Here is a 17,954-nt window from a genome sequence, read left to right as displayed (position 1 = left end):
CCCTCCACTCTGAAATGTATACTCACGCGTTCATTAAGCCTCTCGTGTTTGGATCTCAAATATTTACACATTGGTGAAATAAAACCTGCCTCTAATTTCTCTATCTGGCCCTGATGGTGTCAGCCAAATGTCTCAAACGTTCAACAGAAATCTAGAGTCTCATCTGCCGTGCCAAGCCTCCCAATGTGATGCCGACATCAGAGGTGTCTAACAAGCTCGCCTTCTGCTTTAGACGCCGATGCCAGTCTGCACTGTGTGCTAACGCCGCACCACGACCCGCTAATAACGATGTCCATCCAACCCCAGAAAACACCAACGCTCAGATCATAAAAACAAAAAAAACCCCACACATTTCATTATGCTGTTGGTTTACACAGGAATCATTAAAAATGGACAACGAGGGGCGACTGGCTGAAACCAGTGTGTCGCCTCCTAATAGGAGGAATCTCCCTCCCGACTTCTCACGCGGCGAGAGCGATGAATAATAGTGGGGTTTTTTTTGGGGGGGGGGGTATTCTTCAGCAGCCCTGACTATCCCAAACCCCTGAAGAAGATTCGGCGTGCCTTGGTTTGCAACGTCCTCTTTGACTCATCAGCGCCGAGCAAATTACAGGGTGGAAATGTTTTGTATCGTAAGCAGCGGGGACGATCATTTCCATATCATTCGGATTTTCCCCTGCCAGTGGTTTTTCTCCCTTTTTTTTTTTTTCTCTTTTTCTGTCTTTTGTCTTCTCTCTCTCTCCATCACTCCCCCCTTTCTCCCCCATCTCTCTCTCTCTCTCTCTCTCTGCCATGCCGTCTCATCAATAAAGTATCCTCCATTCATGCCAGAAAATGATGGGCGTCACCATGACAACAGTATCACAGTGCTCAAGGAGGGAGAGAGTCGGGAGGGGAGAATGAGAGTGAAGGGGAGGGAAGGGGGGGAAACAGACAAGAGAGACGGAGAAAATAAGAGAGAGGGAGCGTGTGGAGGGGAAGAAAAGGATGAAAGGAAGCCTGTAAAAGATGAGGGGCATGTAGGGAGGAAGAGGGGGAGAGAGAGATGAGAGGAAGAGGAAAGGAAAAACGAGGGAGGGAGACAAAAAATAAAAGAAAGGAAGCAAAGAGGAGGACACACGCTTAGAAAGAGAGAGAGAGAAGAAACAGGGGCAAAGAAGGACTGAGGGAATGAAAAGAAAAAAAAAACAGTCACGAAAAATAAAGAACGTGACAAACAAGAAGGAAAATGAGAGCGAGACCAGACGAGGAGGGGAGGAGGAGGGAGAGACGGAGGGGAGGGTCGGAGAGAAGTGAAGGAGGTGGACTGGGATTCAATTCAATTAATGGCAGTAAGCCTGACAGCCATGTAATAATCAAAAACCATCCAATTTCTCATTGACGTCAGGGAGGAGAAGAACCGGCGGAGACCGAACGAGAGAAAAGAGACGCAAACGGAACAATGGAAAGATGAAAAGATAACGAGAGGAGGAGGGAAAAAGAGGGAGGCAGAGGTTACAGGGGAGAGGTAGACGATGTGTGGTCCCTCAGTACCGGCTGGACTGGGTGGGCCAATATCAGAACCATTCGAGGGACGATAACGGCTAATGCTGCTAGCCGCCAGCCTTCATTTTACAACCACTTCAAGGTTCTTTTTCTTTTTTTTTTTTTTCACTGACGAATCTCTTCTCTAAGTGAGAGAGATTGTTTCAGTGTTGAGAGTAGTTCAACAGCCAGAGCAGAGCGCCAACACTGACTCAGTGTTCAGGGTTAAATATCACTACTACTAAAAAGTGGGAAGCTTCTACAAAAAAAAAAAAAAAAAACGGCACATGACCGAACACTTCGTCATGAATCTCTCTCCCTCACTGTCGGAATCACTGCAGCTGAGCAGCTTCCCTCCTTCTCTGCTGCTGCTGATGTTATTTTGGTGTGCGTTTATTTTTTTTAAAAAGTCCCCTGCAGACATGCTCTGCTTGGAATAATACATTTGGAAAACACAAGTTTGTCGACCATTTTCACGGGTCGACCACACGTACATCTCAAATGTTGAGCTCCACGTGACGCCAAGATGCAGATCTGCTTCAACAGCGGATGCAAATGTTTCACTTGAAGTGAACCCTGAGAAGAATACAACCCCTGGTTTTCCACGCGTGTCACTGTACCCGAAATGTTCAGCTCCTCAATTTGCTCTGAGAGGCTGTGCAGCAATCTGATAGGACGAAACCCCCAGTAAGCTTGTGTGAGGTGGCGATACTACGGGAACAACATGGCCGCTGTCTTGCAGGGATGGAGGGAGTCTTTTCCTCTCTAAACGGTTGCTTTTCTTGTGTTTCACTGATATGATGAAGTCATATGAATAGCCTACGACGATGCACTACCACACTGTGCTAAACTCAGAGTCTACCCTGACCCTCCACCATCCAGGTCTCCTTTTGTAAATGGTCAGGATCATGCGTGGGTTACTGGAATACGCCGTGCGCTATCTCCGGCTGAGGTGAGCCAACCTGCCTCAGATGTAAGAGGAGCGGCGTGGGAGTTAAGGTCGCCGACGTGATCAAGTGGGAGGCTAATTGAGACGTGCACCTTTGATACTTGTCAGTTATGTGGAGATTTCTGCGTGGTTTCGTCAGCTTCGGGTATGCAAACACCGCTGTTTCCACATCACAGATGCTCACACGCAGCATATCAAATGTGACAAACTTCAATGGAAAGTGATGAAAAAACACGAGGAAGGCGAGACTGGATTGCCCTCTTTGATCTTTATGGATTCTTGGTGAATTCTTTGACTGCATTATCCGCACGGTTTCGGTCGAAAAACAGATTGCAATTTCTGTAAATCAAACAGGGGGATAATGCAGTCTGTCACAAATAAGGAAGAGAGGAATCAATAAATATGCTAAACCGGGTTGAGGAAACGTGACAGCGGCAGAAACACACACAGATTCACCGTCTTCGCTATCTCGTTTCGGAAAAAAAAAAAAAAATGCCACAGGTCCTTTTGACAAGGAGACTTGTTACATTAATTCTCAGAGGTGACCTCGATAAAACCTCATGATCTCACGCTGCCTTAAAGATTAACTGCGGTCTCAACCGTCAGTGGACCTGCCAGTGAACACACACCCATAAAAACACACACACACACACAAATGGAAATGATTGGTTTCCTTCAAAGTGTGGTGTGTGGAGGGCACTTTGAAGGAGGTGATTAACACACAGCGGGGCTCCATACAGCGGCGAGCAGATGAAACACTTACTGTATATTAGGTAACCATCGCAGCCAATCACCATGCGGGATACGGGTGCGGTGATGTCACATGACGATGAGAGGGAGGCCACGAGGACTGGGTCAACGGCGGAACCTCGTTAATCTGGAGAGGTTGTCAATTCTAATCTTCGACTCGCTCGCGTAAAAGCAAATCACATTAACGGTAAATAAATCAACGCCCTACACGCGCGTGGCATCAAAGTCAAGCGCTGCACGTATTTATAACGAGCTGAACGCCAATCAAACCTCAGTCCGACAGCAAATTACCTGAATGTGAAATTTAGAAAAAAAAATAGAAAAGAAGCTAATTAGGAGACACGACAGAGGAAAAACGTGCAGTTTGTGACTAGATATCAAAATGAAACGTCTCCAGTTGAGTTTGCACGTTTAAACATTTACATTAACAGACGGATAGAAGGAAGTTTGTTTCATTTAACTGACATCTTACAGTCTAATTTATTTACTCTATAAGTCAGACAATACAGTGGGGATGTTAATGAGTAACCATAAATCAATCTATGACGATTAAATACATTTATCAACAATCAGAGATGGGTAGAAATGCATCAGAATGTACTTTATTATCAAATTAATCAATATAAAATATCAAACTAGCAGCAAGAGTTGATTTCCAAAGTCATGGATGAGTATCTTTATGTATTAATATCTTATCTTGGAGGAATTGTTTCTGAGATGTTGACAATGTTTGCAAAAACAAGAACTTTTAGCGGATTTAACTTTCAGGGTTGCCCCCCGATGGATAACATTACACTGCAGAAAAAAATACAAATCGATTTTCGCCATATTTTCAGGTTTAATATGTTTTTGCTCCTCAGAATGATTCATGAACAAACCTCTCTATAACAACCTTCGAAATATAAATGGAAAAAAAAAATAATAAAAGTTTGGTGTGTGAGGGCCACTGAAGGAGACTTTCTGTCTCAGGGTCTGAGAAGAAAACTTTATTTTGTAAAAAAAACAAAACAAAACAGTCTTTAAAGATTCTTGTTGAAAGATTTTAACACATTTTGAGGCAAAAGTTGGAGACTAAGGTCAAAATGTTTGGGTAGTAGATATTTGTTACTTTAGATTTTCTGATGTTGTCTAAAAGTTAACAGATCCCAAATCTTAGAACTGACCAGTGTTTCCACCTGTACGTGTCTCCTCTTATATCCAATCTCAAGCAAATTGATTTTATTAATCATTCACACAGAAGCAGCGTTAATTTAATTATTTTTTTCCCCCCACAAAACGAGCTGACATGATTATCGGACGAAGATTCTGCTGGCCGTTGATTTGAGGGGGGCAGCTGAAGAGGCATCGATATCTGTGACACGGGAGCGATTGCCAGCGTCTGTAATCATTTGATGACTCAATGGATCGACCCAGTCCCGAGTGTGTGTGTGTGTGTGTGTGTGTGTGTGTGTGTGTGTGTGTGTGTGGAGAAGGAGAGGAACACAAACGGCATACTGATGGTGATTGGGTACAGAAGCAAAAAAAAAAAAAAACACTGATTGCAGCCCTCGTGGCGGCTGATGCTGACATTTTCATCCAATTAACACAGCTTACCGTCATCAAAGAAAACGAAACTTTGAGACTTGTCTGCATGGAGGGAGAAAAAAAAACCAAGAGGAGAAAAAAAACAGAGTCAGTCACCTTTTTTTTTTTTTTTACTGATCAACAGGCGAGCAGGTTCTTGGATTTTACACACACGGACACTTTCTGCTTAACAGGCACGCACATAAATATCTCCGCTGAACAGAAGCTTCATTTCCTGCCCTCCTTTACCTCATGCATATTAAATATCATTTTCCAGAGAAAATCCCTCAATGTCTCGTCTTTGTTGGGGCGCAGAGAGATTCTTATCTTGATTACCGTCTACAGGCTATTAACAAAAATTGGATTTTATCACCGATAGCAGCTACGTGTTTCGGCGAGTGCGAGGAAGAAGACGTCAATGAAGAGATCAAGATGGGAAAGAAAAAAATGACACGTATGGGTCGGCCATTTCTGATGTGGTGAAAAAAAAGAAAAGAAGAAGAGCTCAAATTAATGGCTCCGGATTAGTATTCTGATCATTCCTGCAGAATGTTACAGGGAGATTTTCATAGTGGAGTGTCACGCCTGCCGGGCCTGGAAAAAAGATGTATTTATTATAAGAAAAGAGGAGAGACAGAGAGAGTCGGCAGATTCAGAAACACACAGCACATTTTCTCCTGTTGAAGAGAGTTAATTATGATTCAGGTTATGTACAGTAGCTGCTGTCTCGTATCTGCGAAGTGTAAGAACAGAACAGATGCTCGTGTATTTTTCTTAATCAATAAACGTGTTGGGAGGGTGTACAGAGGCCTCAGGTCGCAGCTGTAGAAAAGGCTGCCCGCATTTTGTAAAAGTTTTGAAATCTCACCTTTGCAGCTCACAAATCACGACTGTTTTTTTTCCAGTTTTGATTCGAGCTGGCAAACGTGTAAAAAGAATAACACAGGAGGAAGGATTATGCAAATCGAGGCGAAGTGGAGAGCCGGGCGAGATCGATCAAAGGTGACAGCAATTTAGGGGAGAAATTATGGTACAGTCATCACAAATAGGGGCAGACAATCAGCAGAGCGCGCCGCAAAACGAGCACTGTAGCTCTGAGCGGCGGCACAAAGGGAAGAGAGAGGAAAATACAATTACACAATACATCATTACTCAAAATATTAACAATTAGTCACTGCGAGAGACAGCTGCTCATCACCGCTGCACGCACCGTCATCATCGCCAGCATCCTGCCATCGTTCGTCGGTTTACGACTATCTTAAAGGATGCGGTGTGATTCTACTTTATAGTAGAGGCTGTAGTAATAACATAATCAATGCATTGCATCATTCGTTTACTCGGCACAGCGAGCGTATTGTGCTTCATCACCGAATCCCAGGAGGGGGAAAAAAAAAAAACAGCACAAGTTGGCCTCCGAAAAAGAAAAACCGACTCCTCTGTACGAGCCAGAGCAGGACTAATTATCTCTGTGGGCTTTCATCTTTTTTCTTTTTTTTTTTTTCATTTCTGTAATTCTCTGTTCTTTCTGTGCCTGTTATAATCTCGCCCCTGTTCTCTTTATCTCACAGCTGTACAGTATTACACTCCAAATGAGCTGGTCCGCTTCGCCATCCGTATCACCCCGCCGTGGCAGAGCGAACGCAGATACGGGCAGAAATTAATACCTGAAGAGATGTGTCCCGTTGATTACATACTTACGTGCAAAAATATGAATGTATTCCCCCCCCAGAGGAAGGAGTCTTTGTTCCCACCCGCCCCGGAGATGTTTTTTGGTTGGTGACGTGAACGTTTGTGAGTTCAATTCAAGGAATCTCGACGTGTGGGGATTCTCACTCTGAGTCACGGCAAAAACAACAAACTGAAAAGACGGATAACAAAACCCTTTTTGAAGTGCTGCATATTCTTATTAAATTATTAAATAACAGCTAAATCTAAATTTGAGAGTCAAAGGTAACAGAAATCCACAGACGGCCTGAAAAACAGGACGTGAATACATCATTTAACGTCTGAACTGATTTCTTTCCACATCTTCCTGTGATCATTTCTATACGTTACATCCATCTGTAGATATAATTTAACAGCTGAGGCACAGTAGTGAAGCTCATTTACATCTTTGAAACAGTAAATCTTTGTCTTTGTTGCATAATTGTGGAATTGTTACATCATCTGCGGCGCGATTCATTATCACCCGGTCCTCATCTCGACTATTATCCCTCTGCTGCGGCTCGTGTTTTTCCCCAGAGTAAAGAGTCAAGTTGAAGCTGAATTAAAAGAGTCGTTTTTTTTTTAAATAAAATCACGAGTATTGTCTCTGAGAATCTTTAGTTAGTTAGTAACACGCTTGAGTGTTGACTGCTTTCTTTTATGCTAATATTCAAGATCTTCGTACTGATAATAAAGGTTAGGGTTTGGGTTTATATTAAAGAATCAGAGATATTAAAGTATTATCCTTTATTTTTCTATGCTGCTTTAAGCCACTTCAAATTTCACCGAGACCCCTGAAAAGCTCACATTGATCCTCAGACTGCTCAGACCTGCGCAGGAAGCCTTTTTGTTAAGATGGCAGCCACAAAGAAAATCTTCTTCCTTCGCCTCCGTGCGGGATATTCTCAGAGAGAAACAGTCAAGTAGCCGCGGCCGTCGCAGCTTGAGAGTCTCAGAGAGTCCCATTTGAAAAGCTAAGTGAGTGATCGATGACAGAAGTCAATTATCACCTCGCTGATCTGTCAGAGGCGGCTGTGCAAGGGTTGAGCGTCGCACACCACCCACCTCAGACTAACCATCAACAACTCTGGACGCCCGGGCCCGGCCAGACAGGAAAACACCAGAGTGTGTGACAGGCAGCTCGTACGCAACCATTACCTCCACATGCTCTTATCCTGCAGAGAAAACCCCCCTCGTGTGTGTTTTTACTTCAAACATTTTTACAGCCGGGCAAAATTAATGCACTGCAAAAAAAACAAACAAAAAAAACAAAACAAAACCCGATTCTTTGTGACATCGTTTGATTTGCAGAGTAATTACTTTTGTGAGAGCGGCGTTCCTGCAGCAGACAGCGAGGCTTCAACAATGGATACATACTGTTATGTAAGAAGGCGGATTTCTCCTGCTCTAATGGGCTGAGGAGATTCGCCTTAACCAAGAGGCTTTGCTACTCAGCCAGAAGGACCTGTGCTGGAGGGACTGAACTAATGTGACATGGATCTATAAGCCGACAAATGGGGCACCAAAACCTGTGGAAACTATGTCACATTTCAGATATGAATTCATGCATTAGAGGAGAGGGAGGTGGGCAGAAAACTTTATGCATATCTTAAATACTTTCAGGTGGAATAAACTTGAAGCTTTTCAGGTCCAAAATAGGAGGATTAAAACGTAGACGTGCGCTAGCAAAACCGCTTCATCATTTTTAACTAAACCCTTTTTATCTCCTGAAATATTAAATTAAAGTGGAGCAGCGACAATGAATCGCTGTCAACTATAACATTAATCTCTATTTCGATGTCAATTTTCGTCTCTTTTCTTTTTTTTAAATGATTTTCTGACATTTTAAAGGGAAAACAGCTTTATAAAACTGTATTTTCTTTGCATTTTATGTGCATTAACATGTATGATTAGCACTTGGCAGTAGTCCCTGGAAATGATGTCTGCACGAGTAAATGGTTGCCAGCACGATTCAGCACATTGAGCTCTATTTGTGTCCGGGGCTGCCGGGCAAATGAACGGCCTCGATTCAACCATCACAAACCTTCCTTTGGGTCTTAAAAGCTTCTTGAACCATTCTCGAGTCTATCTGACAATCCTGCTCCCGAGCCGGAGGTGAAGCCGTTTTCCAGGTAGGTGTTGACATGTGAACACGTCAGATGTTTTTAGGTCAGGAGTCACATGTCACGGGGTCTGATTGTGAGCACGCACAGGCGCTGCAAGTTCTCTGTTTTACTGTGCTCACGTTGTCTTTCACACATTCTGGTTTATGCATGCAGGTCGACGGGTTCGCTTGCTTACCGTTGACCTCCTGCGCTCCTGCGTCTGTGAAAAGCATGCTCATCACCTCCTCGAAGTTGCAGCTGGGCTCGGATGCGTTGCTGTCCTGGCCCACGTGGTGCAGCATCCTCTTCAGGACGTCGTCCAGGGAGGCGGCGGTCTCATCCAGCAGGATGGTGGCCCTCGCCAGGAAGCCATCCAGGTCCCGGTGTGCCCGAACTTCTTCCTCGAAGTTCATCAGCTTCACATACTGGAGAAAAGTCAAAATTGTCAAAATGCTTTTTGTTTCTGCAGAACTGGACCACATAAACAATGCTAATTATTTACAGTTTTTCGTTGCAAACTCCCAAGACTGACAGACTGACAGATAAATCAGACCTCCACTGAAAGTGACCTCGAACTAACCCTCCATGCTGCCCCCTCTGAGCCAATTAGTGTAGTTTTAGCAAACAGGAGAGCAGCGCAGAGACCACAGCTCTCCAAAGTTCATCAGAAATGGACTGGTGCTGTCTGAGGATCACCTGAGAGACGGACAAATGGACGGAGATGAACACAGCTCGATTAAGAGCCCAGACACCCAGCAGCCCTCGGCTGCATCGATCATGTGATTTAGAGAAATTCTAAGGATGAATAGCGTCCCTGCTGTTCTTTTCAACATAAAACAAGTACCAGTCCATGTCTGGAGTTATTTGTGTATGAAGCTCTATAAATAAATCTGATTTTGTTTTGTTTGCATGAGTCAGGTCCGGGGTTGTCTTTCATCTCGGGTCAAGTGACTAAAAGGTTGAGAAACTGAATTAAGTTTGGTTTGGCTTTTTAATCTGAATTTCATGATTTGAAAGAAGCTGCATCAAACATCACCACATCAAACATGAATATCTATTTGTAGACCGCTGCAGAGAAACTGATCCGGAACATAAAGTTCTTGGCCGGGAAGTGAGGGTGTGGAAGCATGAAGATAATGTAAAATAAAACAGAAGGCGAGAACAAACAAACAGAAGTCACAAGTCGTGGTCACTAGTTTTAAACTGATGCCCTCTGGGTGCCACTTCAAACTCGCTGAACTGTGAAGCCACAGAAAGCACCCATTTATCTCCATCACAAAGACGGCTTGTTGCACACACGGGAAGCTGTTAATGTTTTACAAATTTTAAAAATGTGTCAGGCCCGTAGCCAAGGTCCAGCTACGTGAAACTTTTGAAAAAGCGTCACTACAATTATGCACCAGTGGACTCCAAGTAGGCTGAAACGTGCTCCTAAACGCCTCCTGGAGGAGCAACTTTCACCACTGATCCATCACATTCTCTTTGCTCACTGGCGTCCAAGTAGAAGTTTCTGTCTAATAGTTTTGGATGTTTTTAATTTTTTTGATATTTTTTTTGGATGCTTCATCAAAAAAGACCTTTTTTTTTTTTTTTTTAAAGCCGTACCAGTTGATGCAAGCTGCTGAGTTTTGGGGATTTCGACTCTAGAGATGTCTGCCGTCTCTCCAACATAATGGAACTTGACGGCACTCGAGGTGCTTAGAGTGCCAAAAAAATATATTCTCAAGCTCGACAGCATTTATCTATCGCCAGAAATCATGGCCCGCTTACTCAAGATAATCCACAGACCTTGCTGTGAGCAGTTTCATGTGCAGAAGGAGGCCTGCATCTACGCTCGTCTACAAACACGTGCACGCTCCCTTCTGAGTGGTTTATGGAATCAGTGGAGAAGTTACAGGTAGTTGGTGCAGCCTGCAGTGCATGAGGCAGTAAACAGTGAACATACAGTCTGGCATACGTCAAAAACTAATGTAATTGGATGTGAATGCCAAATGCTTTGGTGTTGTCTGCGGCCCCGTCTGCTTTCACATCTAGACGTTACAGCAGGAAAAGCTGTTGGAGTCCTGTTGTTTTGCCTCGGGATACGGTTACAAATCAGCCACAGTGTCCTCTTCTTCATCTTGTTCTACTGTGTCTTCTTCTTCTTCTTCTTGTGTCTTTGCAGTTTGACAGCAGTTGAAGAAACAGGATTGGATTCTAATGTGGATCAGAACTGTTTCGCTCTCACTACAGTGCGACAGGCAGATGTATTGTTCGTGAGGACCGGACGCACCGATCCGTGATGTCTGCAGCGTGACGGTTCGGGGTGAATACGTGTACCGTTACTCTCCTCGTTCCCACATGAGACAGCTCACAACAAGGTCTGTGGATTATCTTGAGCAATCAGGTCATTGTCTCTGTTGATGCTGAGGAATCAAATGTATGGTTTTGGCGCTCTCAGCAGCCAAAGATGGCCAGAATAAATCAAACGCTGGTAGTTACACGCACTCACATTACGTGGTTATGACCCGACTTTCCTATCAGGAGTTGGAGCGGATTTTAAGCAAAAAGGCTTCCAAGAAAGTGACTGCAGTTCCAGACTGTGTTTCACCATCTGCATGTGTGAAACCACTGGATATCTTTAAAGGAGACCCCAGGACATTTCCAGCCACGTTTCTGGGCAAACACAGCAGGTATTTAAAGCCAACACATGATCTTTTCTTAACCCTTGCTGTTTTATGTACTTAAACCAAACCAGAGCATGATGACAGCGTGCTGAGCCTAAAGAAACTCAAAAGTTGCGTCACAAACACATGTAAAGTTTCTGGATATCTGTGGTTTGCAGATGCAGATACACTGCCAACATGTATTCTGGTGCTGGGGTTGTAAACAGCACTACAAGGGGAAAAATATGTGTTTTTCATTTTGCAGTGAACTTTCACTTTAAATATGACTGTTTCCTTTGGCAATGCAAACATATTACAGATGATTTATATTCTAACTATACACCACATCCTTTTTTTAGTCTGGCTTTCATGCTCACTCGTGTTGTTCAGCTTTAACGTGCTCCCACTGGGAAATATTCTCCGGGACCTCGCGACTGATTTACAAAGCTACGGTATGCAGATGATACGCAGCTGCAGCTCCATATGACAAACCAGTATTTACTCCTATTGATAAAACGGTTCACCGTATGGATCAAATCAACCTGCAGATCTCACAGAACGTACTGCAGATGTAAGACAGAAGTTGTAATTATTGGTGCAAATGCCCAGAGAGAGAAGCAGCAAGGGATTTTTTTTTTTTACCCTGATTTTGTAGTATATCATAATATATTCTTTTCTCTGTCAGGCAGACTCTGAAAAGACGTTCCCTACTCGCAGTCTTGATTACTGTAATTCTGTCATGTCTGGTCTATCCTGGAAAGGCTTGAAATGCAGATGATCTAAAATGTAGCAGCAGGTGTGCTGGCCGGGTCCAGAGGCAGAGGACGCATTACAGCCTCTTTAAAGTCCCATCACGGGGAGCAGACTTTAAAATACTGCTATTGGTGTCTGAATAACTCAAAATCACTGATTCAAAGTGTCAGATTCTCTGTTCCTCTGACACTATTTGGTCTCTACGCCAGGAATAACACTCTTCGTTTGGCAGTCAGAAAGACGAACCGAGAGGATCTGCAAACTGTTGAAACCTTAAATAATCGTTTTTAATTGAGAATTCACACGGACAGTTCTAGATTTGATATTGTTCGGGATGAAATCGACCTTCATTTTTGCATCTCTGCAATTTCTATTGAAATCAGCCGCTATTGTGTTTGTTTGGAATGAAAATCTGCATACAGTACGCAGGTCTGTCCGTCAGTGATTGAAGACTTTTTTTTCCCATAATGCATTGCTCATTCAAACAGAAAGCCAATTAAGATGGCAAACACATGGGGCCTCAACCATCGGGGGTGTTTTCTAAAATGCCCTGTATCAGCAGACGATAATGATTTCATTGGGATTTCCTGAGCTTCTCCATAAGATCCTTCTCTGATTGATCAACTGTATCACGACTGATCAGATTCTGATGCACTAGCTGCTGTAAAGGCATCATTAAAAAGGTATGATTTGTACGAAACGGCCATGACAGCTGCTCACTTCATTGACCTTCCTACTCTTGGCTGTAGCGCAGGTAGCCATGGAGCTAAGTGGCCCTATGAGGTAACAGTCGACCGGCTCTCGAATGACAATGGCTGGACAGTCGACCGGGACTGAACACAGATTCTGAGACAGACAGATGCTAGTTTGAAGACAGAGGGTAAAGTATGGAGGTGATTTACAGCAGCTCATGACTCCGGGGACGAGAAGACGCGTCCGATGGGTTTGAGAGTTCGAGTTATGATGAGATTGTGAGGCAATTCAGCTGATCTCAGTTCAGTTGAAGAGAGAAACTTGAATTCAGACGGTGCAAAGGTGTATTTTTCTCTGTTTGTTAGGAAAACAGGTGTTAAAATATTCATTTTCTCGACATTTTGTTATTGTTGTTTGTTCCTCTAATTTAAACGTCAAAGACCTCCTTTGTATATTCTTTCCTCCCACATTTCAGATGTTGAGTTTAAATATCGTAACATACTGAGATACTTGACTGTAAAAAGCCCTCTTAAGTAAAGATGCATTAAATTTAATGGATTAAATAATTTACACTTACCTTTCTTGATGTGTTCAGTAACACGCAACCGGAGTCGTCAGCCTCTGGAGAGAAAACAAGACAAGAGGCGCGATTAGACAAAAGATTGTCAAGATTCAAGTTGATTTATTTAACGTTATACATCACAGGGTTGCAGAAAACAAATCAAATACAGTATATCTGTGTACACTGAAAGCTGTCAAACATGCTTGTGTCACAACATCTGGTGGCCAACCCGGCAACCGTGCCCTCCACATTTTAATACATTTCAAAGCCATGTCTACTATATTTGAGCCGTTTGTTGGCTTCATTAGAGAGTCGACGAAGAAGAGATTATATGAAATGAATAACAGGACTTAAAGCGAGCCGTTGCGGTATATTGTCGACCCCACAGCTCAAGGACACTCCATGTCTTCAGGCTTTCTTGCTTTTGTTGAATCAGAACATTACAAGTTAAAATCCTTCAGGTTTTACTGCAAATCTGTAGTGACACCGTAATTGTCACGTTCTGCATTTGCATTGAAAAGCAACAGAGCCCTCATTACTGAGGTCTGAAATAAAGATCACAAGAAACAACCACTGAGCCAGGAAAGAAAAGAAGCCCAGGACCTCTTTTTTTTTTCTAATAGTGATGAAAATGTCAAGAGGCGAGTCTCTAAATGCTCTCATTGAACAGGGATTGGAAGTTCTCTGCTGATAAGGCTTTAATACACATGTCTGTGGAGCTGAGGCGAGTGCTCAGATAAAGTACAAAAGGTCTGGATTTTCCCAGTGCTGGGAAGAAAAAAAAAAAAAAAGGAAAGGGAGGAAAAACCTTTTATGCTAGAAAACAATACGGGGACAAACGGAGGGAATGAGGTTTTCAACACACTTCAGTCCCTTAACCAGCAGCCTGTCAGTTCCCTGCTGACTCTCATAAAACAGTCCACCACCGAGTTACATAACGCGGTTATCGCCGTTTACTGTGGGGAGGACGTTATTAGGTTACCATGGGCTTTCCTCCTCTGCTCCGCGTGATGCACTGTGTCGGCTCCGTCTGGAAATCAATCAGCGCTTAAACTCCACCCTCCAGCTACGGAAAAAAAGCAAGGAAACCCCCCCCCCCCTCTTTTTAACAAGCCAATGAGCCCGGAGAAAAGCGCCACGATATCATAATACCAATAATCCAGCCACAAGTGTACATGTTTGAGTGCGAGTCTGCAGAGAAAGGAGAGGGGTGGCTTTCATCGGCACACCAAACACCTTGCCATCATAAAAACCCTGCAGGCAGTGGAGGAAGAAAGAGCGCCCCAGCCTCCCCACCTCTGTGATGAGACTATGGCAGGGGGCACGTGTCGTGTGCACTGGATTTGGTTCATCAAAGCTTCACAATCAAAAAGCACACGGCTGGGCTTATCCGCTCCCAGAGGGGAGAAGGAGCCGCGGCTCTAATTGCTGTCAGGCTGCAGCCGTAAGGAGATATTCATATATTCATATAAGATTACCTCTTCCCCGATGATCACCTCCTTCTAATGGCCTCTGTACGTCTCAATATACTGTGTGGCTTAAAGTAATCCAGGAGAATTTCAGGGTTTAGGGATTAGGGAGAGGAAGTGTTCAAATGTGACACCGGCTTGTTTCCCTACTTGGTTTTCTTATTTGATCAATGTGACACTACAACTGTTGATTATATTCTGTCCGCCACAAGTGTTATGTAATTTCCGAGTGGAGTGTTGTATTATTTTAGTCATTAAGGGTTGCAGGGTGCTGACTGAGAATGGACGAATTACTGTGTGATAGGACGGATCTCGTATCCAAACAGGCTCAAGTGTCCTTGGACCCGGGGTTAGTTTGAGACACCAACGTGATTGAAATGAAAGTAACCAGCTCGGTCGTGTGGAAAAAAAAAAACTTAAAATTCAGCTGGTATGAAAACACCAATGGGTGACATTTTCAAACTTCCAGCATACTAAGAATACATTTACAACCAATCTCCCAAACTCTGCCTTTAAGAATTGATGCGCACATTAAGATTTAATGTGCTCATTGCTTAAGTCAGTGTGAAACAGTAGGGATGCACTGATCAGACCAGTGTCTGAACTTATGAAGCAGATTTTTTGGGATATCATCCAGAGCTGGATCCCATTCTGCATTAAAAATAAATACTTCATTTTTATGTTATGTGTAAAATATGTAAATTCTGGGGTCGTAACGCTGCTCGTGTCCATAAAAAGAGGAGCTGAAGTGGAAACAGATGACCGGCTTCCTCTAGCGTTCCACAGCGGTAACAAAGACAACCAGCTCGCCTTGTGTTTCCTACCAACTACCAACAACAAAGGACAAAATGTGAGTTTATTCATTCATTTAGTCTCTAATGGAGACATGAAAGCAGATAGAAAACGGTGCCAGCGCTTCCAGCTTTTCATTTTCCTCGGAGATTTCCTGCCCGGTGGCGGACAAAACAGCACAGTGAAAAGCGAAGTTCACAGGGAACTGGTTTAAACACTGATGGAGTCATTATTCACTTGAACTGCTGTTTACAGTAGACAATCAAACGACCCTGAAAATTCACAATCATTAAAACAAATTCGATGAATGCCTATTCAAGAGGGCTTCCGATTTTATTCAAAAACCTGCAATAATTCTGCACAGAAAGAAAATGAAACTAGCAGACTGCTTCGCCAAATACCACATTATTCTGCACAAAATAATCAATTCAGAGGCAAAAGAAAAAAACTCAAACCTTGACCTCTGAATGACACTTTCCTGCAAATGTGTTAATATTTTAGAAAATTGCTTCTCGGGCAGATATTCTCAGGCTTTTTTTCTTTTTATCACCACCAGAGAAGATTTGTATAGAATTGTTTTACCTTCTCTGTTACCCATTAATCCATCCATCCATCCATCCATCCATCCAAACCACCTCAGCTGCCTCACCATTGGTTCTGCTCCCACAGTGTCTGGATAAAATGCCTCCATCACTGCTAATGCCTCTCCAGTTCACCTGCCATTTCACCATCACTTGTGAACAAGACCTTGGGACTAAAACTCAATTTTCTGGCAGAAAACCAGGGCATCAAACTTTGAGTGGCCGACCGATTGCTGAAGGTCAAGGACTGATGAAGCCAACAAAACCACATCAATCAATTGCAAATGTGGCGAGGTCATCCCAGCCCCCCTATGAAAGACTGTTTGACTTCACAGAGAACAAAGACACAGATGTCAATCTGGTAAAATAAGGGCGAGATAGCTCATATCAATGGATCTGCGTCACAAACACATGTAAACTGGATGTATGATCACCCGTGAACCCGCCAATGGATCCGAGCTTCAGTAATCTTTTAAGGACCCTCGCTGAAGATTTCCTGAGGAGGCTGAGTGGTGTGATAACCTGATAATTGGAAAACATCTTCCGGCTTCCTTTTTAAAAATTAAACCACCATCCTGCGTTGCAATTTTGCATGCACTGTCCCTGACCTTCAGGAACCACTGAAGGTCTGTTAACCAAGAAAAGACCAACAATACAAGGCTGAAGTTCTCAGTGTACTCAGCGTATTGTCTGTTCATGATCAAACCCCACAGAGAGTTATCAAGGTCAGTAAAATGACCTTGTTCAAAGCCCAAATCCTCAAGTTTCCAGTGTGAGACACGCCTGCCCTTCCTCGTGACTTTTCCACTTCAATATTCAGCCAAATCGATTGAAACTAAAATGGAAGCGAGCCCAGCGCTGGCAGGAATATAATCATGGAATCAATTCTATTTATGGAGACCATTTGACAGTTTTATGACAAAAGTTCTCTGAGGAAAGAAGAATGGATACAATCATGTCAAAACACTGAGAGACTAAAACAAACATCCCTGCATTACCAGCTGACAACGCTCTCAACAAGCTCTTCACTCTCTGATCTTCAACGCTCACTTGAATCACTGCCATCAATCACATTGATATTGGTCTGCTGCCACTTACGCACTGATACCTGCATGTTTTACCAACTCTGCAGACCTCACAGTAGGAGGAGGATGGTGAAGCTTCGGCAGATACCTTGACTATTACTGTATAAGAGTGGAATCTATCGAAAACCAAAAGTAGTTCATGCAGAATAGAAAAATTAAAGTTTTAACCCCCTGAATGCAAAATGTTAAGGGATCACTGAAGTCACTGTAGTTCATCTAGAGGGGATCAAGTACATCTGGGCCAAATACCGTGTGAATTTATCAAATATATATCCAGAAATTACCCTCAAAACAACAAATATAAAACCCTCATGGTTCAGGTATGAATTTCTGTACCAGATTTCATGCCAATCGGTCTCATAGAAAATGAGAAAATGCAACGAAGACGCCAAAACTTTGACCTTCTGGTGGCACTAAAGAGATTCAGGATCCTTTAAGTTGCAGCACCAACTGATATCTCAACCAACCAGAGTTGTTAGGACATGTCACTAACAACTGCAAAAGGAAACTTAATGGTGGCACCAGAGGGAAAGTTGAAGGATCACCTCTTGAATATATGGCTTAAAGTCTGGAGACAATCGTTTTCTGAACAGTTCTTCACCAAAAACTAGACAGTCAGAACTATTAGGGAGGTTTTTTTGTCCATTTGAACAGTTTAGCTGCACTAAACCTAGAAACGCTCTACAGGTTGCCAACAGTTGTTTAAATGAATGAATTATTTACCACTAATGTTCCAATTCACATTCTGATCTTATCTAAGCCGTCATCATTTATCACAT

The 17,954-nt window shown here is 43.2% G+C and overlaps 1 protein-coding gene across 3 annotated transcripts in view; it reads right to left on the bottom strand.

Moving 5' to 3' along the window:
- The window catches only part of slc4a11 (solute carrier family 4 member 11), a 101,041-nt gene that overhangs the window by 28,604 nt on the left and 54,483 nt on the right, over positions 1-17,954 (bottom strand). For 2 of the 3 annotated variants that reach the window (XM_037071265.1, XM_037071267.1), the window contains 3 exons: positions 13,264-13,307; positions 8,792-9,020; positions 4,817-4,849 (listed from right to left, as the gene is read on the bottom strand). In XM_037071265.1, coding sequence (XP_036927160.1) covers positions 4,817-4,849; positions 8,792-9,020; positions 13,264-13,307 — 306 coding nt within the window. The remainder of the gene's footprint in view (positions 1-4,816; positions 4,850-8,791; positions 9,021-13,263; positions 13,308-17,954) is intronic. The other variant, XM_037071266.1, reaches the window with a different exon arrangement.

Source organism: Acanthopagrus latus, chromosome 16 (genome assembly GCF_904848185.1).
Source record: "Acanthopagrus latus isolate v.2019 chromosome 16, fAcaLat1.1, whole genome shotgun sequence".
NCBI lineage: Eukaryota > Metazoa > Chordata > Actinopteri > Spariformes > Sparidae > Acanthopagrus > Acanthopagrus latus.
This window is presented reverse-complemented; position numbering and strand designations above follow the sequence as displayed.